The following is a 24,120-nucleotide window of genomic DNA, read 5'->3' on the forward strand; positions in this document are numbered from 1 at the left end:
CGCTTCTTGTTTTCGGTTCCGGTAGTAAGCCCCAGCGCGAACGTTGAGCTCCCGTTCTCTCGCTCGCTTTGCCACACCGAAAACATTATAAAATTTCTAGCTCGCGCTTTGCGTTCAAGAAAAAAAAGAGCTCGACTTGTGGGCAAGTCTACAATGCAAGTCGACAACCGCTGATCGGGAAACGAGGAAAAGACACCGGACCCGAGAAAATGACGGAAATCAAGCCTCCAAGCTTATGAATTGAGAGAAAAGCATATATTCGCACTATAGAGAGACCTTGAACAAAGCAAGAAAGAATTGACCGTGTTTTATAGTAAAACGAACACTGAAGAGGAAAGGGAAGAGGAAAGTCACGGGAATTGGAAGTAAATAAAGAGAAAAAATATAAGACGGAACGGGGGGGGGGGGGGGCGTGGGGGGGGGGTTAGTCAAGGATAGTATAGCACCAAAAAATCCTCTTAGGCTTAAACCACTCCTCTAGAAGTCCACAGGTCCAAAACTTAAACGTAATAATCAACATCATACATTTCTTATTCGTTATTCATCGTAACGATATCGTAAAACTGTAGCAAGTTTCAGGCAGATCGACCCGGTAGACAGCTGCCTCGAAGAGTCCTCTCCACTTATATCAGTAATCCGTAAAAAAAACAGCCGTTAAGTTTCTACTACTGTGGTTACCTTCTACTATCATTTTACAGTTCGGTTTGTAAGCGGATAATTGTCAAAACAGAAGTTCCTGGGGTAATTCGCTATAATGAACCAAATTTTAAGTACTGATCTATCTATAGCTCCATCCCTCTTTTCTGGCATTCCATGACATTTGAGCAAATAAGCTCAGTGTACATCGGAGCAGTTGGCAATTAAAGGGGTGCCAAAAATTCCTCACTGTTTGGTCATACTCGGAGAATTGTATGGTATAGTTTACCGAGATCTCTTTCTTGCCGCAAAGTGTACTATACCAGCAGCCTATACTAGGCTTTGAACTACGGCAAGTTTGTACGTGCAGGTCCTGAGATAAGCGGTTATCGAAGATACGAGCGACTGATTCGGAAGTGATTGAGTGTCAACTCCTCCTTTCAAAGACATCAAAACAGGAACGGCTAAGATCTAAATTGAAGTACACACGTTTTCTGCAGGAGTGAAATATAACATTTTCCAACCAAGCTGTTGCTGATCTCAAGTGACACCAATATTTTAGTTGTTTCAATTCAATCAAATATGACCTGGGATTTTGATAGAACTTGGATGCCATAATTTTGAGACTAATTGGCGGAAGTTGGTTGTTATGACATTTTTCTATACACTTTTCACAAAAGCTCTGATTTAATAATTACGGTAGAGTTTAGTCTACTGGATACCTCCATCTACGTAGTACTAAACGCATTTCACTGTTTTCTTGGCATAATCTCAGAAGTATAAGGACCTGTCTGTAAAGAAGACGTGACTGGATTTGTTTTCGCTTTCTTGAGGGGTGGATTATTTTTAAAGCTGACCCCCGGTGAAGTAATCTGTGATCACCTTACGACGAAATAAGCATAAGAGGAAGGTCTTCTTCTGGTTATGTAATGAAAAGGAGTACTTGCTTCATTATGGGCATTTTGGATCAGTTATGGTAAGCTTTAAGAGAATCCTGGAGACATTAACAGAAAGTTAGAGAAATGCGCTAAAAAGACATTTGAAAAAAGAATCCTTTCAAAACAAAAACATAAGCATGCAGAGCCGTTTGGGTGAACATGGGCATTTAACTGAATCACTGCGTAGGATTGCACGTTGTTTTTACTGTGATAACAAAGGATAGCACATGACCGACTAAAAATGACCACTTTTTGCGTGATAATCATCGGTTACTTTAAGGCTATTGTTTCGCCTTTTTCAGCCTTGAAACACGTTCTAGATGAACATTCGCAACACGAAAGAAAATCGAATAATGGCGACGATCATGGACAATCATCTACAAGCTGGCATGTAACAGCATAGCCTGAGCCAATTTCACGGGAATCATCAAACTCCTGATTCACTAATTTGTATGTCTGTGAAAAACCTTGCGAACCCTTGCTGACATGAATAGGGATCTTTGTGTTGGCCTGCATCGTCTTCAGTGACCACCAGTACTTTGTTACTCGTGAAAAGTGATTTTCTTAAGGAAAGCGTGGGAATGTTCTAAGGTTAAATTAAAAATATATCATAAACTTGGGGCAGTCTGACATGACAAGCCCGGCTGCTAATGTTATTGCGAGAGGCAATTTCCTTTTCAGTTACTCCCGTTTGTGTGTGGGATACATGCAGTAGCTGTAATCATGACTGAGGTAAACTAAATAAAGAGAGAGACATTTGTAGAAAATTTGTAGTTTACACCGTCCTCCTCCAGAAAAAATAAACTCATGGTTATTTAGCGACAGATCTTAGGGACGGATCGGATAAATTATTATTGTTCATTTGTGTTTCTTATGATCAACAACTTTCCCGACTAAAACTAGCTAAATATTGATGGTTGGGTGCAATTAACTCTCCAAATTATTGACCAAAACAACGGAAAGCCTGAGTGAAAATAAACCCGTGGACACTTTCACAAGCGTTTTAAATATATCCTCACTCTACCGTAAATACTTCGTGATGTTTTGGGGTAGAGGTTGCCGGGAATAGAAAAAATCTAAAGTCCTAAAGATGCGCCGCAGCTAAGGGAGGAGGTGAGATCTTTGTTTGATACCTCGTTTTGGTAAGGCTCTAAAAGGAAATTTAGCATCGGTTATAAGAAATAACGGGCCTGTCTAACAATCTGGGCAAAAAAACAGAGACGTACAAACGTTAAAGGGCCAACTGCGAAAAAGATTTCAGTTATAGACCCTGTAAACAAAGACTTTTTAGCTTCAAGGACTTTAATCAGGAACAAAAATGGCAGAAACAGCCGAAAACCGTTATGAGTGTTACTGACACGCAAAAGTACATCCCACGTCTTAATTAACTATAGCTTGAACAATAAGCTCTACTTGTTGACTTATAGACACGAGGAAATCTAACTGGCTAACACTCCTTCGCAAGTCAAAACAGCGCACGCCTGAACAATGAGAAGCGTGGGATGTATTATTAGTTTTACTGATCGTGTTTTGTGTAACACCTCTTACAAGTAAAAAAAAAAACCCCACAGTATTCTATTTGAGGCGCCTGTGTAAATGGTAGCTGAAAAGGTGCCTGTCCGTTATGCCGCAGTAGTAAAGCAAAACCAATACACATAAAACAGACTCATTTTTCGTTGACCACGCGATGTTAGCGCGAGACCTGTAGCAGGTGGCGAACGTCGTATGGAGATCATGTTAAATTATCTATGTCAGATCAGTGGGTGATTAGCTAGGGATAAACTACCTTATAAATGATGTACCGTGTTGATCGGTTTAACGGCTCATTCAAACGAAGGGCACAAGGGAGAAAATGAGAACCACCACCCCCAATTTAATCTACACAAAAAAATAATGGAGAGAATAAATTCCACGATCTCAAAGGAATTTTTCAAAAGCGGTTATCTGATGTCGTGGCACTTTGGGAAGTTGAACGACCTTATTTTTTCCGTTAGAAATTTATTTTACGACCCGGAATATGACCTTATAAACTAATCGAAGAAACATGCGAATTCCTTGTTTGTCAGCAGGGATGGAAGCAATATAATTATAGACACAATTCGGAGTGCGGTGGAATTCAGTTGTAATGAAACGAATTTCAAATTCACTGTTTTTATTGAATTATGATGCAAACACGTGAAAAATCCACTGTAGTTAACTCGTGAACTCTGACTCGTTGCTATCTTGATCTTAGGGGCAACTGTTTCCGGAATATTCCGAATTAACTTCCGGTTTCGTCGATCCACCACACCCAGCTGCCCGTTCTACGTTTAATCACGTGACCACCCACGCATCCGTACTCGCCTTCGCGAAGATACAAAAATTTTATATTGAGAAATAAAAGAGTTCGATCGTTAATTTTGCTTAAAGCTACTGCTTTAGTGGTTGCCTTTTTTGACGCCGTTGCCATTTTCTACGAAAGCCACAAAACCTGTTCTAGACGGAATCCAATACATGCAACAAGAGCGTTTTACATCACCATCGCCAAATAAAGTCACTCGTGCAGATTATCGACACTTGTCGACACTGTTCGGGATTGGTTCGTATTTGTTCGGAAATGGTTGTCATGGCTTTGTTGTCGTATAATGTTGCCCTCCCACGCGTGCATCACGCAGGTTCTTCCTATTATCATTACGAATGTTTAACGAGCCGTAACGCCTACGATTATATGCATAATTGTTACAGCACAAAAATCGTGCCCAAAGCTACCGGTGGCTCATTTAGCACTGTATTTGCCAAGCGAGGATACACAGCTCCGCGGTGTCAAAGCACTTTGAAAATTATATACTCCTTATCAAGCGCTGAAGCTTAGAAACTATTAGCAGACCGCCTCAGAGGACTCGATTTGGGAATGTTAACAATGGCTTATCCACGTTTTCCCGCATATGAAGGTAACTATTTTCTAAACATTTTTTAATAAGTCGAAGGTACAGCGCGATAGTGTTATGCCACTGCAGAAGAAAGAGACATATTTCTAGTCAGAAAAAATAAGAACATATAAACTAAAACGCATCTTGAGTGACGTGGAACAAAATTAACTCTATGTGTTAAGATACAATTTACACGGTTTAAACCGGCCCTTCTTCGCTTCAGTGAACATTACACTTTACCTTCGTACATAATACCCCAACAGAATTAGCTCAGTTTGCTGAGCAAATAAAACTTAACAGTAGGCAGGGCATTCCTGTAGCACCAAAGTAGTTATTCACAACAACTTCCTATCCTCTGTAGGCTGTGTCACTTCGGAAACGTTTGCCTTCATAGATCACTTGTATATATAGCTTTAGCTTTGCTGATACCACATTTGCTTTTTTTCGGGGAGGGGGAGGTTGACTTCTCTTTCCAATGCACACAATTCAAGAGTTATAGCACGATAATTTCAAAGAAGTATTTCAACAAGTTGACAATTTATTTGTAAATGGGAAAACGTAGAAAAGACCGGATAGTCGTGCGCTCAACATTTTTTCTCCTTTTCATGAAGACTGTTTTGAAGGTTATGTTCAATTGGAAATAATAATAAAAAAATAGAGTTCGCCCACACATTCCCCTTACATTTAATAAAAGTCGCTAAAATTCTGAAGAAGGTGAAAACCTGGTCATGTAGCTATCTTAATGGTTTTAGAAAAAAGAGCTTTCTTCCGGTATTCATCATGAACATACACGTTTCAGTAAAAAGGATTTTTGCAGCCTGAGTTGTCCGAAGGTTTCGATCATAGTCCATCTTCATGCGTGGGTGTATGCAAGGTTGCTTATGACTTCGACTTGGAGAGGGCGAAAAACATTAACATTTCAACTTATAATCCTCTTCCAAACTTCAGTTTCCACAGCAAAATAAAGGTTTTAAAAGAGTCAAGAACTATTGGAGAAACAAAAATTTGAAAGATGAAAATATTTCTAGGTTGCAAAGAAAACAGAGGCTACCCTTGTCCCGCCTGTTTTACATGTCCAGGGCAAGGGGTGTTATCTCTTTTATTTTTTCGCTGCAATAGTGTTAATCTGTAATTGTACTTTATTTGCGGGTGAAGGTTTAGCATATTCAGCTTACCAATAAAACCGACTTATGACGCTGATAAAGTTAAAATAAATGCAAGTCGACTTGGCGTTTTGCGCCCACGAATTACATTTACAACGCGCGCAGCTGTTTATGAGTCAACGAAACATAGCGGATAAATGGCTTATCAGAGACTGAAAAAATAAATAAATAAAGCACGATAACTAGTTAGATCTTGAGTGAAAATCTCAATAACTGTGAGCGTAAAAAAAATTGTCGGACTTATAACGGAAAAAAACTGACCCCAATTATATTGAAACAACGGGCTAAAAGTTAAAGACCTGTAGGCCTTTGCGTCAATCCGGCTTACTGTCACGTGACAAATTGTTTTGTTAGGTATGGTTACGACACTAGAACCAGACGAAAATATAAAAGGCTGGAATAGAGGGGCTTGTGTCAGAATTTCACAGACTAAAAAAACTCGTGTGGGAGTACCTCTAGCATTCACTTATCTTTTGTTAAGCCACAGGTAACCAAAGCAATAGTATATTATGTTGCAATATATAAGGTGGTATGGGAACGGAGGAGCACAATGCATGAAAGTCATTTAAAATTCAAGTTACGAAGGTTCTTCAATTTAGCTAAGTGGAACTTTTAACAGGTATGGATACCTGTGGCTAAAAAAAAGTACATTCTAATAAAACGAGCTCATCATACAAATCTAAGGGGGTAGTGTTTATACAAAAAGGCAAATTTCAAAAAGCCTTTCGTGTACTTTCTGTTTCAATAATAAATGTCTTTCTCTATATGCTTAGCGCTATTTTTACCGAGTTTAAGGCTGCATGGGCGTGATAAGTAGGTACATGTACCACGCGCAAATATGCGCTTTCAACCAAACATTTCAACAAATACTGCCATTGGGAACTTCTTTTAAGTTCTTCCAACTATTTCAGATTACAAAACCTCCAAACAAGAAGATGAAAGCATAGTATTGCAAAACTATATAGGCTCCGACGTCTTTTTGGGGCAAAAGCTAGTAGACCATCCCGTGGGCTAAAAAACTGGCCCTATGACAAAGAACTATATTAAATTTTGCAGTGGTTCTGATTTGAGTGGGTTGAGGCTCATCAATGTGCACTATTTCACAAGAGGTAGAACACTTCAATGACGGCCGCTAGACGTTATTGAAATAAAGATGACCGCTCAAGGGCAAATAATTCAAAAAACGTTTCGTTGTTCGGCCTTAAGCCAGAACAGTCTAATGACCGCCGGCTACTCGAACGCTTCTTACAGACCCAACACCCTCTTCTTCGCTGTTATGTTAATAAAAAGTCAAGAAGGGTATTCACATTCGGAAAGCTCGTAGTTTAGTAGTTAATAGGCTTGTCAGTCTGAGTATTCTAGTAGAGGGCCACTCACTTCCCTGGAGATTGCAATAATTTTTTCTCGCTCAGACATCTCAACACACCTTAAAACTTACAACAGACTAAGTCAGTCAGTTTCGTTTCACAAGCCGCCAAGGTCTTACTGACTGACAACTTCTTTAGTCCTTTTCCATAAAATCGAGGTAACAAGAATGAGGATAAAAGAGGAAACGATAACTTTCACACGACTTGAAAATCACTTAAAAGAAAAAGTGCTGCTTGACGTTGCTATTGAGCAAAGGATATAGCAACTAGATATAGAAAGAGAATTCATAATGTCACGCGATACATGTGCATTTCCTTTATTATACAAAATGGAAAGTTGTATGACTTTCAGGTACACGTATTTTGAACTCAATTTTCCATTCTCGGCTTCCACTAGCCGCCCTCATGGTTGTACTCTTCAGCACGTTTGGAGTACAGCTAACCTGTTTCCAAAGGTTTCTTTTTTTTTATGCTGCAAGGCATTGTGAATGTCGTCCGATCAAAATATGACAATAAATATAGCATGAATTCGCAGATCATCGCCATTATTATCATTTGTTTGTCTACTGAAAATATATGGTCATGAGCGGCGATCAGTTTAATAGAAAAATAAAATTTAAACTAAGGAATAAAATTGCACCGCGACATATACATAATAACTCGTAGTTTACACGTTTTTATGCAGAAAGGATATCGAGAAAGCACTGATCACGCAGCGTACTAAGGCCAGCGTCAATATGTTTAAGGAAAAAGGGCCGTGCGTACGTTATTTAAAGATCGGATAAAGATGTAGTATCGAATTTAAAAAACAAATGGTTTCTTTGGTTTATCCGTTTTTGTTTGAACGGTTTGTGGGCTGACTGGAGAAAAGAGTGTTGACCGTTGTTCCAAATGATCATACTTCCTTATTTTGCCAAAGGGTCCGGCTAATTTTCAGTAAAAAGCGCATCTTTTATCACACGAAAGTAACTTAAACACGTGCGATTATAAAAAATTCCCCAACATGGCATGATTTAAAATTCATAGCACAGTCCATACTTGAGAGCCTTTTGTTTAAGTTTACGAAGTCTTCCGTGCTTTAAAGCACATGTGGTACTGAGAAAATTTTAATTTTTAACACAAAAACCCATTCAAGAAAGTAAAGGGTTCTTTAGCACAGTAATAAGTTGTCACGAAGGGTATTTTGGCAGGTGAACTCAGATGCCATGAAAACTCTCGTTTTAACCGAGAAAGACGATGCAACAATATGTACTGTTTGAAGGCCGATTAGCGCTAACCCGCGTTTAAATTTAACAGGGACAGGTTTCTTCTTCTTTTATTTTCTTTATTCTTTTTAGAGCGCTCAATCATCAAATTGTAGACAAAAAATTAAACTTGATTTGATATTTAAGCTTTCACATCTGAATTCAAATTTTGCATCCACCTTTGAACATCGATTGATAACTCCGTCCCTGGTGTCTAAAAGGTCCTACACATAATCGTACAGTACGTGATTCTAGATTGTTGACATTAAGACTTAAGCAGGGTAGTAAAAATACATTAGAGTAGCTAAACAAAGAGATCAATCCTGTTCTTTAATAGAAGTAATCATTTTAAGTTTTATTCATCGGGTTAAAACTAAAACTTCACTCCAAATGATACCTTGGCTCAATCTCGTAGATAGTGGACATACCACTCTTGAAAAAAAAATATGAATGAGAGCGGCCATACTTTCGTTAACTGAGTAGCTGACAGAGGCGAATGAAAGGAAAATGTTTTAATCATACTTTTCTCCTTTCCAATTTGAAATAACGAACATCTATTTCACCCTCGGCAATTGCCTTTTCTAATAAAATACATTTTCTACGAGGGAGAAATTGGAATTGTGCCTCTTTAGTTTTTCTGGTCCACATAGAGGCATAAACTTCTTTAAGCAGGGCGACTCAGTAGTTAACGCTCTGTTAATGATCTGTTAATTGAATCGTAACCAGAGAATTGGTCACGCGACTCAAGGCATTCTATTAATGATTGTATCGTTTTAGTTACTACTAACTCGGCTTACTAGAAAGTGAGTTCTAGTAGTTTTTCTTTTTTGGCGGCCGAGGTGTTTGATTCGATTGTTTGAGCTTCAATTGAACTGACGGGAAACGTAGAGTGTCCTTCCACAAAGTTACAACTTGGAGCAACCAGTGATCTACATTGGTCAGGTCTGTAATAACCGTTGTAATTTACGTAAGTCGAGGTTGGTGAATCGTGCTACTCCTTGGTTCATTTACTTAAAAAGCATGAATTATAGCGGCGGAACGAAGACTTCAAATAAGACAAGGTTTTAATCAGCAACAGCATGGTATGAATGTAGACGAGTCCGCTGTGTGCGACTGGGCGTCATGTAGAGAGTTCACGTCATTGCAACTCACATACCTAAGTTAGTGAATAACTTTTCACTGTTTTACAGATCTTGGATTGAATCGCCGAATTAATAGTATGGCGCTTCAAATCAAGTAACAAAACTAACAGCTGTTTCACAACCTTAATTTACTACTCCCACGGCACTGAACCGATCCTTCAATTGCATGATGAAATCCTACAGTGTGACCACCGACCATATCTCATCGACGATACACATACCTCTCTCCCGCCCTAGCGTTTCTATACAAAACACACTGAAAACAAAATGCATTATTTATTTTGTTCTGAGTCAAATAATCAAATACAAAGTATCCAAAAACCGCATGTCAGCCCACTCGCTGAGCAGGTAGGAGGCCACGTCTAGCCTTCGTTTACTGGTAGTGTTTCAGGAATATTGTTCTACCGCGGGCATGATAAGGTGTTTCAATATTTTTTACATTCTGCGACAAAAGCTGTAAAATACATGTAGGGTGGCCAGCAAACTGAGTTTTAGAGACCGATTCACAGCACACTCTCTGCGGGACAGTATTTTGGTATCGCTGCTTCGGAGACGATGTTTATACCCTTGCAAGCTCCAGTATACCCGGAACTGAATATTATGATTATTTTGTATAATTACACGTTTTCTGCACTTTTAGTCTAACAAAAGAAAATTTACTGTTAAAGTACACATTACCTCTGAGTAGACTATGTATCAAGGAGAAATGTCATAACCAGTGTTAGTTAACGATCAGAAGTTGTATTTAGGAACACTGCCCTGGTATCAGTCGCACACGGTGGATAAGGCTGATATCCTTCTTGAGATATTTTGGTCAGAGTAAATTGTAGGGGACATATGTTAAATCTGAAGCTCTTTGCATTTTTGTTAATTTAACTTGAAGACTTGTTTAGAGCGAATTAACTGACAATTTACAGAAGACACCACTGGATAATCTGATGCATGAAATGATGTCAATTAAGCAACATTCGTAATTTCGCTTCGTTGTTCTTTGCTGTTACTCATTTCCCCATGTTTCATTTGCCTTTTCTGTGACTGAAAAATAAAAACACTTCTTAGGGAAAGTTTCTTTTAATTATAAAACAAGACAATGTAGTACAGAAGGAGTTCTAAAAGGAATGATCCCATTGTACGCTTTTCAGGATTTGATTCCTTCCTTGGCAGTTTGTCCGCAGAGTAAAAGAGGAACCGGTAAGGCCTAAAACAAATTTAATGATACCAGAGTGTCCAATTAATGAGTCAGTTCTCAGCAGTCGGGCTCCGCTTCCATGCTCCTCTTTTGAAATCATTTACTTCTATTACTGACGGCATTGCATCACTGTATTCAAGATTTGATCTAGTCAGGATGAACTTTTCAGTCTGAATAGTGAAGAACTCGTGGTGGTCTGAGACTGAAAAAATAACTAGTTATTTTATTCTGGCCATTTATTGCATCCAAGAATTACAGGGTTACTTAGTTTGGAGCTAAGCAATTCGAAAAGTATTCCTTCAGGTTTTCACAGCTAACACCGATGTAACAGCCAATAGTTTTTATGCAGTGCAGTTGAGTGCACAAGTTCCGTTAAGAAGAGGAAGCCAACCCACGATCAAAGCAAGCTTAGGTCACTCTTCTCACGGGCAAGGGGAGACATTCACATTCGCTTTGAAAGCTTATCTCTGTGTCTCTGTCTAACAACGTTTATGCTCGGGCTTCCCGATTATCCTTATCAGTTTATGGAGAACTAAAGTTCGAAGCCGATTGAGCCTGTTTACTGTGTTTACTCTGTCTTCTTTGTCGAAACGTTTTACCACAGCCTCTCCATCAGCTACGTATTCATGACCGAGAAGGAAATTTTCATTTTAATATCTACGTAGGCAATAACTAAATTTTACAAAGGCTGACTTGTCGCAAGGAAATTCTCAACGTGTCAAATGCAGTAGTCGTATACTTTAACCACAAAACGTGGTAATGGAAGAGTGTAACACGAACACTAACTCCCTTCTTGCGGTCCTTCTTGAATTGCCGGCCGAGTATCGACGAGTAAATGAAAGGTACTCTCTTGAGACAGTATTATGTCAGTTCCACCAATAAATTTCTGTGCTAATCGATTGAAAGTTAAGGTGGCTTGATTACTTGTAAATCGGTCCCTTTTTGTCTGGTAGTTGTTTTATTCACCAAACAATTAGTAATAGTTCCGTTTAACTGACACGAAAACTCAGCCATAAGAGGACAACCAATTTCTTTTTTAGGAGCTGAGTATGTCGAAATGAGTCAGACATCCTGTTTGTAAATTCACGATATGGACTGATTCATCACCTGCAATCACCAAAAAAGTTTCAAACCTACATTAAAGGCACATTTTAATGGTAAAGGGGCGGCATGCATTACGTCGAACACACGTGTATCACTGATCATCGTGGACGCAATGCAGTATTCTTGACGGCTCTTTTGGTTAATCTCTATGGTGGGGTTTAATAGTTCATCGGTTAAAACTTGCAGCATATACACAAGTTAAATGCTGTACATCTATGAGCCTACTAAACGACAACTTTTGATGTGTCCACGTTTATTTGCAAGCATGGAATCAACACGAGAACTCAATACAAGAGGGTAGCGACGGTTCCACTTGAAACGCAACTAGTTTTGACCTTCTTTAAATTAGGATACAAATTTTGTTTTTTAGTCCTTGTTTGTACAGAAGCTTTCGTGGTTAAATAGTTTTTGTACTGAGTGGGTAAGAAAGGTGCGCATTTGCTGCTTGCATTGGTTAATATCTACTGAATAGTTTATAATTGTAAACTGGAAGTGGCAGAAACAAGATACCCAATCATAATGACAAACTATACTAATAAATGGCTAGACTGATTGCTTTTCATTGTATGAAACTAGAAAATTATAAGAATGAAGTTAAACAGCTCATACCTGACAAATAAGTATTATTCTAGGATTTCATAGTAGAAGCTTAAGAATACGCTTATACGGGTCAGTGGTCAAACCGTTCAAATGACGCACGATCATATTTAGCGCGACTGTGAGATTTTACAGCATTAAAGGTGTGGCAAACAGCAATCTCAAGGTCACTTCATGCGTTTCTCTCAGTTTCAGAACAAACTGATTACCAGGTAGTTTAGCTCTGATTCATCCGATATTGTAGACTCAACAATGACCGAATGGACTAGTGCGATCCACGCTCCTACCAACATCAGACTTAATGTACAGATTGATCGACATAACATAGAAAAATTGGAAGCCCAATTTGTCCCCACATGGAAGCACACTGCTGAATTCACTCCTCAACCAACTGTGTCTTGTCAGCCTTCAATGCAGGATTGTTGCATGGATTCTTTATAGCTCTCCTTAGTTGAGTCTGGGAATGAAAACGGTCAGCTTTGAGTCTGCTCGGACGAAATCCTTAGCTAAGGCCTTTCAAATGAACCTCTTGGACAACACTTTTGTAAGGTATTAGTATTTCGGTAGATGATGATTAAAAATTCGGGATTAGTTGTTTTCCGAATAAACAGCTAGGCACTCTGGGGAGTAAAGGACAGTTGCAGTACTGTGTGCTGCACGCACGCATGAGCGCAAACGATCAATATCATGACTAACAAGCGAACAAAATTTTATAGGCAGCCATTGGTGTTTGACGAGTGTGAAGATCAGCCGGATTAAGCTTGAGCAAGAGAGCTCTTGGCTTGAGTTAAGGCCTTAAAATTAGTCTTAGCAGTGGCGGACGAGCTATTGTTTCTCTATTCAATGACTAATACTAAATTCTCTCTCGAATGAATCTCAGGGGCATCCAACGTCTATTTTCGGAAAATATCTGTTCGGAAAACGATTTGAGATCTAGAATTTTTTGAACATTTGTTGTAAAATTTCTTGCTTGCCTGCCTCTCCTGGGATTTTCGAACATCTAAAAAATGGTATAATTGCCCATTTTTAACGGATTTTTATCCCACAAAGGTCACCTAGAATTTTCGGTAGCCTCTTTTCTGGCTGAAAGGTTCGAAAAGGTAAGTTTTAATCCCCATAATTTTCGGATCACTAGACTTTCAGCTAGGAAATGGGAACCGATGAAAAAGTTTTAGGGGATAAAAATATGCCTATATCTACCGTTTAAAACACTAAAGTACGTTCAACAATGCTATTTTTAAGTGGTTTTGAGCTATATTCTCGTTGGGTGCCCCTGATTTCTAGGTGGCTTCTCCTCATTTGTGCCATTAGAAATCTATAAAGAAAAGTATTAAGAATACGCATTTTAATGCTAAAGCTCAAAGAAGTGATGTAGAAAGGATTCTCTAAATGATGTGCTCTAGTTATATAGCTTATTTCTTTTCCATCCCGGTTAGCTCACCCAAAGTTCATTTATAAGTTATAAACGAGTGTTCATACTGAACCGCTTCGTAAGAAGGCCGCCAGCAACTTGGACTTCATAAATACATGTAGTACTTGTCACAAAGTGGGACACGTGTGAAACAATATTTCAACTGATGTTTAAATGAAGCATAACTTGCCAACACGCCAGTCAACCCTTTGTTTTCAGACATGACAAGTGCCTATGAAAGGCTAAAGTTTAAAGCTGAATTATGAACAGTGCAACGCTCATTCCACGTGAACTGAACTCTGGTTTCAACTACATTCAAGCTGTACAAATTCCCAGATATTGTTAGCGCCTTTGCCCTGCGAAAATACGTTACCCTTTAAAATTCAACTGATTAACACGCGCGTGTAGGCTTTAATGAATGACATTCGCTGACAGGTAGAAGCCTCAAAACGTCTGTGCAAAGGGTAATTTTCAATCAATCCTGAGAAACAGGGAGGAAGTAAGAGTAATGCGCAAGAAGCTAGAATCTGTAGAATAGGCTGTACACTAGTTGTTGAGCACCAAAAGACAGCAAAATTTTCTTCAATTCGCAATTTGCACATTTTCATATTTGTCACTTGCTGATAACGGAGTAAAGAATCGTTTTCTTTTGCTGTTAATGTCTTACCGACATAGTGTCTCTTCCTGTTCTTAATGGAATCGTGTCACCAAAAACAAAAAAACAAAATCAAAAACACACCCACGGTTATGCGCTATGTCACGCGACGTGTTCAAACGCCCATACAGACCAATATACAGATGGATATACGCCACCGTTTTAATGAACCCAGGATAGTTAAATGAGTTCTTTTTCAGCGTAAAATGAGTTGTTCAATTATCTTGAAAGCAAATGTAAATTCGTAACCTTCTTTTGCCTGGGGGCAAGAATGGATCAAGACGAGGAAATAAATACTTTCCTTTTGTTTACCAGAATAGTTAAGTTTGTTAAAGACGTTGCTAAGTTTCAACGGGAAACTTGGCAACGAAACGAAGAATCAATATATGATGACTATTTAGTTAGGAACAAGCAATGAATTCTAAGTAATTAAAAACAAGTCGGACTGCTTCGGAGGATCTCAGCACAAAACAGAGAAAAATTATAGCAATGAAAGAAAATAATAATACAGTCGAACCCCGTTTCACGGACACCCGCTTAATACGGACACCTCATCATTACGGACAGGTTGCTTTGTTCCTGGGGAAAGAAAACCCTTACAATTCCTCTCAATTCAATCAGCTTAATACGCACACCCCATCAATACGGAATGCTTTCTATAGCCCCCTCGGTGTCCGACGGGGTTTGACTGTAACTGAAAAACAAACAAGCAACAACAACAACAAAAAAGACACTAACAACGTCCTAGCTGAGAAGTGGTCATTGGCTTTCTTTAATTTGTGTCCTACAGATGAGGTTTGTTCATAAACTCAAAAATCTGAGACCTTTTAAAACAAGTATATCTAACTTGATCGTAACAGATAAAGCGCTGAAAAATTAAGGGGACACATTGGCTTATGGCGAAAAACAACAGTAACCTATCTACCACGCTTCGGTCGGATGGTAGATGAGATGAGATGTCAGATGGTAGATCAAAGTAAAAAAGGGAAACGATGATGTGCGTTAATCTAGCTTTAATTGCCGGAACTACTGGTTTTCCCAGGCGAAAGCACATTGTGATTTTGATTTAACAATCACAAACCACAACTCCTTAAATGATTCGCTTAAGGAAGCGGGCTACTGCTTACTAGCAGGGAGCTAGCACGGTTTATGGACATCTCATCGGTTGTCAATTTACCATATGTACACTAATAACCCGAACCTTCAAGTCCACGCCTTGTCAAAGAAGAAAGAAAAAAGGGTCAGTTTTATAGTACAAAAGTCATAGACACTCACAGGGCACAATCCTCTGATTGTGTAACGCTTCTTGACTCAATTATACAACACCAGGGCTGAAGCAAATCAACTCAATTTGCATATCAGTTCAACAATGTAAATACTGTATGAAATCTAACTCATCATATAACACGTATGCTACTTTCCTAGAGAGTTTGTGGCTACCTTTTAGCGAGATAACATGAACAAAGGCACTACATTACAGATTTTTGTACTCGACGTGCAAAATTGCTCAACTGTTGATCAATATTGATTCATGCAAACTTCATCAAGTAAAAAATTTGCCCTACCTCAACGTACACCTTAGCAAGTTCCCGGGCTTTCGCAATATTATTGAGTAAATATTGAGCAAGCGAACAAATCTCATTGCCTGACTTATTACGAAATCATCATCACGTCATAAACGCATCAGCTTGTCATTACATAAAATAAGCACTTCAAAACGTCCTGTAAACACCAAACAGAGTCGAAGTCTAAAGCCATTCCTGAACTATAAGACTTTGAACTCCTTAGCAGATCTGTGACCTTTTGTTGAAAAAGTCCACACGAATAGCAAATCTCAGTCGTTTCGTAGTTTACGCTGTCGAATCAATAATAATACGCACTTGACACCTAAGTGCCTGTGCGTGACTTTCAAAATCGACATGACATAAAAGGTAAGGTGTGTCTTCCTCCACCACTCCAGACAAAAACGTCGGCTGAAAGGACCCTTGTGCGCAGTGAAACGTGCAAATTCGACAGCGTCGCGTCATAGTCACGTCGCGAGCATTTGTGTTACTTTCACGTATCCAAGGCCATCTAAGGTTAGCTCTGGCAGTTTCACGAACATTCCAAACACGCTTGAGAGGTTTTTTATGCGTTGTTGCCAGCGTACGTGTATACTCGGAATTCGTTTATCACCAGTATTTTGACACACTTGAAGATTGAATCAGTTTGTTTGATTTGTAATACAAATGGAATTTACAGATTTAGAACGTGGAATTTCATCATTACAGGGTCCTAAGTTTTTTCTTTTTCGTATGTTTTTACTTGTAATACATGTCTGCACACACCGAGAGACTAGCCTAATAGATGACAGCAGTTAGTTCTCAATTTTTTTCGGAGGGGGCCCTTTTTTAACTCATAAACACCAACAAATTCTTACAAAAGCGTACCCATCAGGTCCAATACCAGCACTGATCTGACCAAAAACGGTTTTTTTTTCAACAGAATATGAAAAAGGCCAACCAATCAACCAACAAAATAATTCACTGGTAACCACAGAAAAAGGTCCTGAGAAAATGTTTAATTATTGATTGGCAAACAGAAAATCCCATGCTTTTGAAATACTAATTCTCCTCCTGACTCCTGGATTACTGCAAAAAGTAATGTATGTAACCTGTTGTAAGATGAACTGTGTGGAGAATATGTGCGTTAACAGTGAAATTCTTTCGGGAAACATAGGAATACGCGAACACAAAACGCGAGCAACCTGCTCATGCTGAGTGTAAAGAGTTCTCTGTCCTTTTTTCCTCTGATAGATTGTTAACCCTAACTCACTGTAGCTCAGAAGTAGCAGCTTCTCAAACAACAACTGGATCGACCATAATAAAAATTGTCTTATATGATAAACCGTCAGAAATCCTTCCTTAAATGATATGAACAGTCGAGAGGCTGGTCTCCTACCTGAAAAGGATTCTGGGGGTTTTGCAAGAAAGCAGTGAACATCACCTTGAAACAATGATGATTGGCCATTTTGCCACACGCCCTGTCACGAGTTAAAACTTTGAAATAAGTACCACAGTGAAGCCAAGAACAATTGCAAGAGTGCAAGATGCCTTTTTGTGTGTCTGTGGTCTCTGCAGCTCGATTAAAAATGACACGGCTTTAGACCAAGGCTATGAAATTTCAGCGATATACTGTTTTGACTGTCAAACAAAGAACATAATTTATCCCAAAACAGCTTCTAACAGCCAAGAAATTTACTCTTCATCTTTCTTTAGTATAATGTGATCATTCAGCCCAAAGATTTGCGCTTCAATGTGACTAACGAGGGCCGGCTACGGTATCCCTGAAACTACTGAAAGGGTCATCCCTTGATCCTAAATGTTAACTAGGGAGCTCCCTTTATTATTAATTCAGGGAGAGAAAAACGTTTAACGTATTTTTTCGGTTATAAGGCGCACTCGGTTATTGGACAGCAAAACAGATTTAGAGCTATCAAGCGAACTTTCGTTGAAAAAATGCTGCGCCTTATAAGCGAAAAATACAGGTACATTTAATCTTTAGCAGTCAATAGTTAGTGGTAACTATTAGCTATATTTGCCTCGTGAAACATGGAGTTTTTCCATAAGAACAGACCGGCTAAGTAACTACTTTCGGTTTTGAGTGTTTTCTCCGTTTCTTTTGTGCAAGGACATAACCTGAAAAACCTAATGCAAGTGCGCTTATAATGTACGTGTAGTTCAAAACAGAGAGAATTTGACTACATCATTAGAAAAATGAATATTATTTTTCTTGGTACGCCGATAAACGATTAAACTCTCTTTCTTCTTTTGCGCGTAGACCTTAAAAGAAGCTTATGCTCATCTTGAGTAACGTGTTGTAATAAAATAGCCTTGATCAGAACGGACAGTTAAATCAACGTTTACGAAATTTATTTTAGCTCAGTTTATTTACATTTCATGGTGCGATTTTTGAGCAACAGATTTAATAAAGGAATATTCCGTACGATTTTCTGATGGAGAATTGTAACGGGAAAATGTACGACTTCATTTTTGGCTAAAACAATGTTTTATGGCTGACTGCCCCCATTTAAGCCATCGTTCACTAAGTACGGCAAATCTCCAAAATTGACATCACCTGAGATGAATTCAAAACACCGTCAATATCAATCCTTGCAGCAGGCTATTTGCAATGCAAATACAATATTTTTCTATTGAAAAAGAAATCATCATGATGACACTATGAAAATTCATCTGTCCTAAATTGTAAAACGTAATTTTCTTTTGCAATTTGAAAATATCCGTATGTTAAAGTCACAAACCAGCAAAGAACAACATTAAAGTCGCATTTTTAAGTCAAGTATCATTTTTCTCTGAGTTGGTTTTTTAACTTGCAAAACCCTTATGAATAAGCAATGAGTATAAAGTTAATCGTATCCGCTTTTTTCACCTGTTACTCCGAGACGGCAATTCTCACCAGGCATTTTGACGTCAAGCAAGTCTATTTTTATCAAGGCAAGCCAAGAAAATCTTTTGCACCTGTCGCTATCATTCAGCCATAGGCAAATCCCTCTCTTTTTGTCATGGACACCCACGATTTCGCTAATTGGTGTCCCTTTTTAGCTCCCGGTTTATTTTTAACACGAAATATTTTGGAGACTTCCCAATTTAGATTTTAGAAAAAAGCAGAGAAAATAACGAAACAGAACAAAGTTAAGAAAAAAGAAAGAAAGAAAGTAACGAACCGTTTGAGCATCCTGAATAACAAAAAGCAACCATAAGTAACGACCATGGTTTATAATAGTTCGAAATGTTTTTTTGTTAGATGGAGGTTGTTTCCAATTTGCTACGAATATTCCTTCAACGATACCAAATTTAAGTACCGTTTATAATTTCTTTTTTCACCTACTGAAGGCAGGCTGTTCTATGTTTAATTGAAAAGAAAATCTTCCCATCTAAGTGGTTTATTTTATGCTCTGCTTTGATTATGAAATTATAAATTTTTAAACGAAAACCTTCTTAGGAAAAAAATTATCAGTCACGTTTTCGGAACACCACTCTCAAGGCAGGGTAAAAAATCGTGGAAAAGTTGTGCAATCTAGTGTAAGCAGGGCAGAACAACCTCTAACCTCTTGGAATTTGCATGAAGATGTTAGATTGTTGACAATTTGTCACGGTCGACTCGCTGTAACCCCAGCATGAATGGACGTCATAAAATAAACAATAATTGAACAATTGTACAATATTACCAGGTTGACAACGAATGACGCGTATGTAAATTATATATCACGTTTCCGTAACGCCACAAAATCAAACTCTCTTTATTTTTTGACTTTTTAGCCCCAAATTTCGCTTATTTCGTTTCGTTGAAACAGTTATCAAAGAAAAGAGTCAAGCTTTTCGATCGCCAAACAAAATAAGATGTGCGAAACATCACATTCGATCAAAACCACTTTGACGATACCGGTTATTGATAAACAATACCCATTTACGCAATACCTATCTGCGTCAACGTTGACGCACACTACCTAAAATTAGCACAGAGTTGATTGGCTCCCACGGATTGTTCGAAAGTTCTGGTGACGTGCAAAATAGCTCCGAGAACAATGAATGTTAGATTTAAGGAGTCGCCCACTCGGTTCGCACACAGAATCGTCAAAGCTCTACGAAGCGAAGGAGTAACTCCCGACGGGAAAACAACGACCACCGAACTCTAAGCCGAGTCGCAGTTATTGCTGGCCAATAACTCGACCAAGACCTATACTGTTGATCAGTTTAACGACACAAACAACAACCTCAAGAAAAATTATTTCACCGTTCGTTCCTAAAGTTCATAATTTAAGATGATGATTACCATGACTGAAGCATTGGATAGCCTTGCCCAAGTTGCTACGGACCAGCTTTTTGGTTTCGACACTGCTAGTCTTCTGACACCCCAGTTAGCTCGCCAAGTCCCTCAGTTGAGCGCCGAGGAGTTTTCGTTTGTTCAGGACGAACCGACGAACATTTTTGGTGAGCCGGTTGATTTCCACGACACTACTGTTCCAGGTACTTAGTAGCTAACGAACCTCGTCGGATAGCGTTCGATCGATGCAGTTTGTTTTCATCGGAAACGTATCCACCTACGCTATCGCTGGGTTCAAAACAAACTGTGTTAGATCGTGGGCAAAACGTGAAAAAGATTTATACATCATTCGATCAGGTTAATTTTATTCGAATCAATTTACACAATCTCGATAACGCATTATTTGACTTCGAAAATTTTTCGTTTCAATTTCTCTTTATTACCCTTTCGGCATCTAGCTTTGACGTAAGTTTTTTAACTCGGAGGTTAATCATAATGCTCTCAAAGTCAGTCAATTCTTAATTTTAACGTTTTCTTTGCCGTGCTTTCCTTTCCGCTACAACGAATTGTTGATCCCGTTCAATATTTTAATTTTTTTTCGTTTTGATTGCATAATTCACTAACACTGATTTCTTCCTTCTTGTTTTCTCAGGAGATCTTGACCTGGACTACACTGTACCTGACGTAAAGCAGGAAGGAGCTAACAACTCCACGAAAGCCTGCCAGCAGCGTTTGGCTCACTTTAAAGTCCCAAGTCTACATGATGTGATTTCGGGACCCACAGGATCAACTCCTCCACCGAGCGCGCAAGGGTCTCCTTACAGTTCACCTGCACACAATCTTTGGATTCCTGATCGTACAGTCCTGACTCCCTTAATAAGCCAGGCTGGTACAACTCCTTGGAGCTCATTCTTCCAAGACGTTAAACTTCCCATGTCGCACGAATCCAGTTCTGGGCCAAACAAAGTACATACTCCCACTCCACACGATCTTCAACAAGAACAGGTCCCAGTGACAACGAGTAACAACCTCACTGGGCTTCCTAAACTACCAACACAGGGTAACCTGTATCAGCGACCCATGCAGCAGCAAGTAAGCTCTTCATCACCAATGTTTATGCAAGCTACAGCCACACTGAACATGAAATGGCCTATTCTTGGTGCACCTTCTCCTTTTCCCAATGCCTTAGCCACTGACCACACTGCAGCAATGATGGACAAGCTACTTCTTCATACCACAACTCCATCTGACTTCTTGACCACACCCTGCAAGCCTGCTCAGAGGCCCGGTCGCCCTTCAAAAGCTGGTGCTAGTTTACTAAAGGCAAAGCGCAACAACCCAACAGATGGACGGTCACGAACGCCACCCAGTGAGCGCCCTTATGCATGTCCAGTTGAAACTTGTCCAAGGAGGTTCTCAAGGTCAGATGAACTGACACGCCACATGCGAACCCACACTGGGCAAAAGCCATTCCAGTGTCGTATCTGCATGAGGAATTTTTCCCGCTCAGACCACTTAACAACTCATATTCGCACACACACTGGTGAAAAGCCATTTGCCTGTGACACTTGTGGAAGACGGTTTGCAAGGTCTGATGAACGACGGCGTCACATGAAGATCCATTTACGGGAACAAGCCAAAAAGGAGGAGGAGGCTAGAAAAGCCATGGCTTCTCAGTCCAATGGAACTGTTTCACCAATTCACAGTCGGTCTCCTCAATCAACACCGTCACCAATTCAGGTCCCTGTGACCTCAGTGAACTCTTTTTAAAGTGTTTTCTACAAACAGTGCAGGCACTGTTAAGTTTGACAGACACTATTATGTTGAACTCTTGCTTATATTTAAGGTGAACTATAGAACTGGGCTGGTCCCATGTAAATATTTTCACAACCAGATTTTTTTCCAGGTACTGCAAGTACTCTTTGCCTTACACGGACATATTTTTAATATATAGAAGTATTATTGTTGGAATACAGCTGGTCTCTGTATTTGTTAATTCCAACATATTTTTACCAAAAACAGCTTTCTGTTTGGACAAAATGAATAATGACATTCAATGTTTTGAAAGGCAGTATATGTTAAAACATGTCGCATGTAAATCTAGTTGTATTTAAGTTTAGAATAATAAGAATTAGGCTGGTCCTAATGTACATATTTTTATGTGCAGACGTTTCAAGGCACTTGGAGTGCTATATTGGTACTCAAAGGGACCTATTTTTCATACATTGATAAAAATACAGTGGATCTCTGTATTCAATTAGTCATATTTTGTGTAAAGGCATGTTTCATAAAATTATTCTCCTTGATACAAAGGGTATAAATATTTACTATGATAGATATTTTTTTTCATAAGTAGAAATCAGTTTACAAAAATTCATAGCTTTTTTTATTGGCATGTATTCATATTTGGGTAAAACCCATAACATAGAAACATTTATAGAGTTTACACCTGTTTATCAAGGAGAATGATTTTTTTCTCAAATGTCAAAGAATATTATAAACAAAGTTAAAGTCAAGCTGGTCATTGACAATATAAACTCAGTGCTGGTCACTAAAGATTATAAAAAATAAACTTGAAGAATTTGAAACACAATTACTGTTGTCTGTCCTCATTGTAACATAGAAACTGAACAACATTAGGTGACTCACTTTATCCAGACAAAGGCCAAGAAAGCAATATGATTCTCGTTGTGTAGTCTTGTTGCCACCCTAGTGCAAGAGGTCTTTTCCTTCTTTCTGGATTCCTTGAATGATAATGCTTTCCTACACATCAAGTGGAGGATGAAAATCAATAGAAACTATGAGAAACAATGCAAGATATTACCACTGTACACTAGGATGTTTTTTCTCCACATTGTTTTCTTTTGCTCATAACTGCTGGCTTTTTTATAACATGGTCTCATTGTTTAAGTTCTATACCTGTTGCCCATCTTAACACTCACAAATGCATTATGCATCCAGATGACTTCCTTTCCTAGTGCGTTGTTCAAGATGCATTACGAAGGATAGTTCATCCGGACGCATAATACATCATGTGCCTGTCATGAGACTCAAGACCAGAAAAAGTACAACTTGTTTGCTAAAGTTCTTCCAGCCAGAGGGTCTTGAGCATAATAATGGACAACGATATGAAATAGTTTGGGGTGGCTGATACTTGATAAGTAGATCTTCTCTTTTTATCCTAAATGTGGCTGTTAACTTCCCACTCCTGTGTACACTAAAAGAGAGCAATTTCCAAACCCTGAATATTGACCTAAGTTGCACTCAATTTAGCCTTGTAGTTCTTTGAACAGCCGAGCCTTGAGATTTGTTTCTCTCCTATGAGTTTAAAGACATATATGAAAGAAGAATAGCACTAGGGGGGGGGGGGGGGGGGTACTCCCTTATATAAGCCATATAGGTACCACTCCTGTGTACACTAAAAGAGAACAATTTCCAAACCCTGAATATTGACCTAAGTTGCACTCAATTTAGCCTTGTAGTTCTTTGAACAGCTGGGCCTTGAGATTTGTTTCTCTCCTACGAGTTTAAAGACATATATGAAAGAAGAATAGCACTGGGGGGGGGGGGGGTACTCCCTTATATAAGCCATATAGGTATGTGCCATCCCAAAGGGTATGATTTTTTGCACCATTTTGGTCTGAAAAGAGTTGGGCCCATTTTGGCCTAGAATAGTTTATGGTGTTCAAGGTTGCTATGGGAGAGTATGAACGTAATTGTCGTTTCAGTACCATTTGAATAAGAAAAAACAGTAAAATGCAAATCGAACTTGGTTTTGAAGAAGTCCTTTTGTTGGCATTCTAATCTAAGTAATGATGTCATAAGTTCTTAGAGGCTAGGTCTGAAAATGGTTTTGAAAAATGACATTTTTTTGGTCTGAAATAGGATCAGGATTTGAAAAACCGGGTGGCACACGCGCACTAAGAATTCCCCCGGAATACC

The 24,120-nt window shown here is 38.9% G+C and overlaps 1 protein-coding gene and 1 long non-coding RNA gene across 4 annotated transcripts; both read left to right on the plus strand.

The window, feature by feature from the left end:
• The first annotated feature begins 427 nt into the window (after positions 1–427).
• On the plus strand, positions 428–2,341 carry LOC140933112 (uncharacterized). The gene is made up of 2 exons (XR_012165024.1): positions 428–1,612; positions 1,877–2,341. It is a non-coding gene; the product is annotated as an uncharacterized lncRNA (long non-coding RNA).
• Positions 2,342–4,345: 2,004 nt separating this feature from the next.
• LOC140933108 (uncharacterized) lies at positions 4,346–22,771 on the plus strand. Of its 3 annotated transcripts, none has more exons than XM_073382626.1 (2): positions 4,346–4,504; positions 20,831–22,771. In XM_073382626.1, the coding sequence occupies exons 1-2, from the start codon at positions 4,465–4,467 to the stop codon at positions 21,946–21,948; spliced, it is 1,158 nt and encodes a 385-aa protein (XP_073238727.1). In that variant the 5' UTR covers positions 4,346–4,464; the 3' UTR covers positions 21,949–22,771. The 3 variants fall into 3 exon arrangements, with proteins under 3 accessions (XP_073238727.1, XP_073238726.1, XP_073238725.1); XM_073382625.1 differs by lacking the exon at positions 4,346–4,504 and adding an exon at positions 19,935–20,345; XM_073382624.1 differs by lacking the exon at positions 4,346–4,504 and adding an exon at positions 19,942–20,381.
• The last annotated feature ends 1,349 nt before the right edge of the window (positions 22,772–24,120 follow it).

Source organism: Porites lutea, chromosome 4 (genome assembly GCF_958299795.1).
Source record: "Porites lutea chromosome 4, jaPorLute2.1, whole genome shotgun sequence".
In the NCBI taxonomy this organism is placed as follows: Eukaryota; Metazoa; Cnidaria; class Anthozoa; order Scleractinia; family Poritidae; genus Porites; species Porites lutea.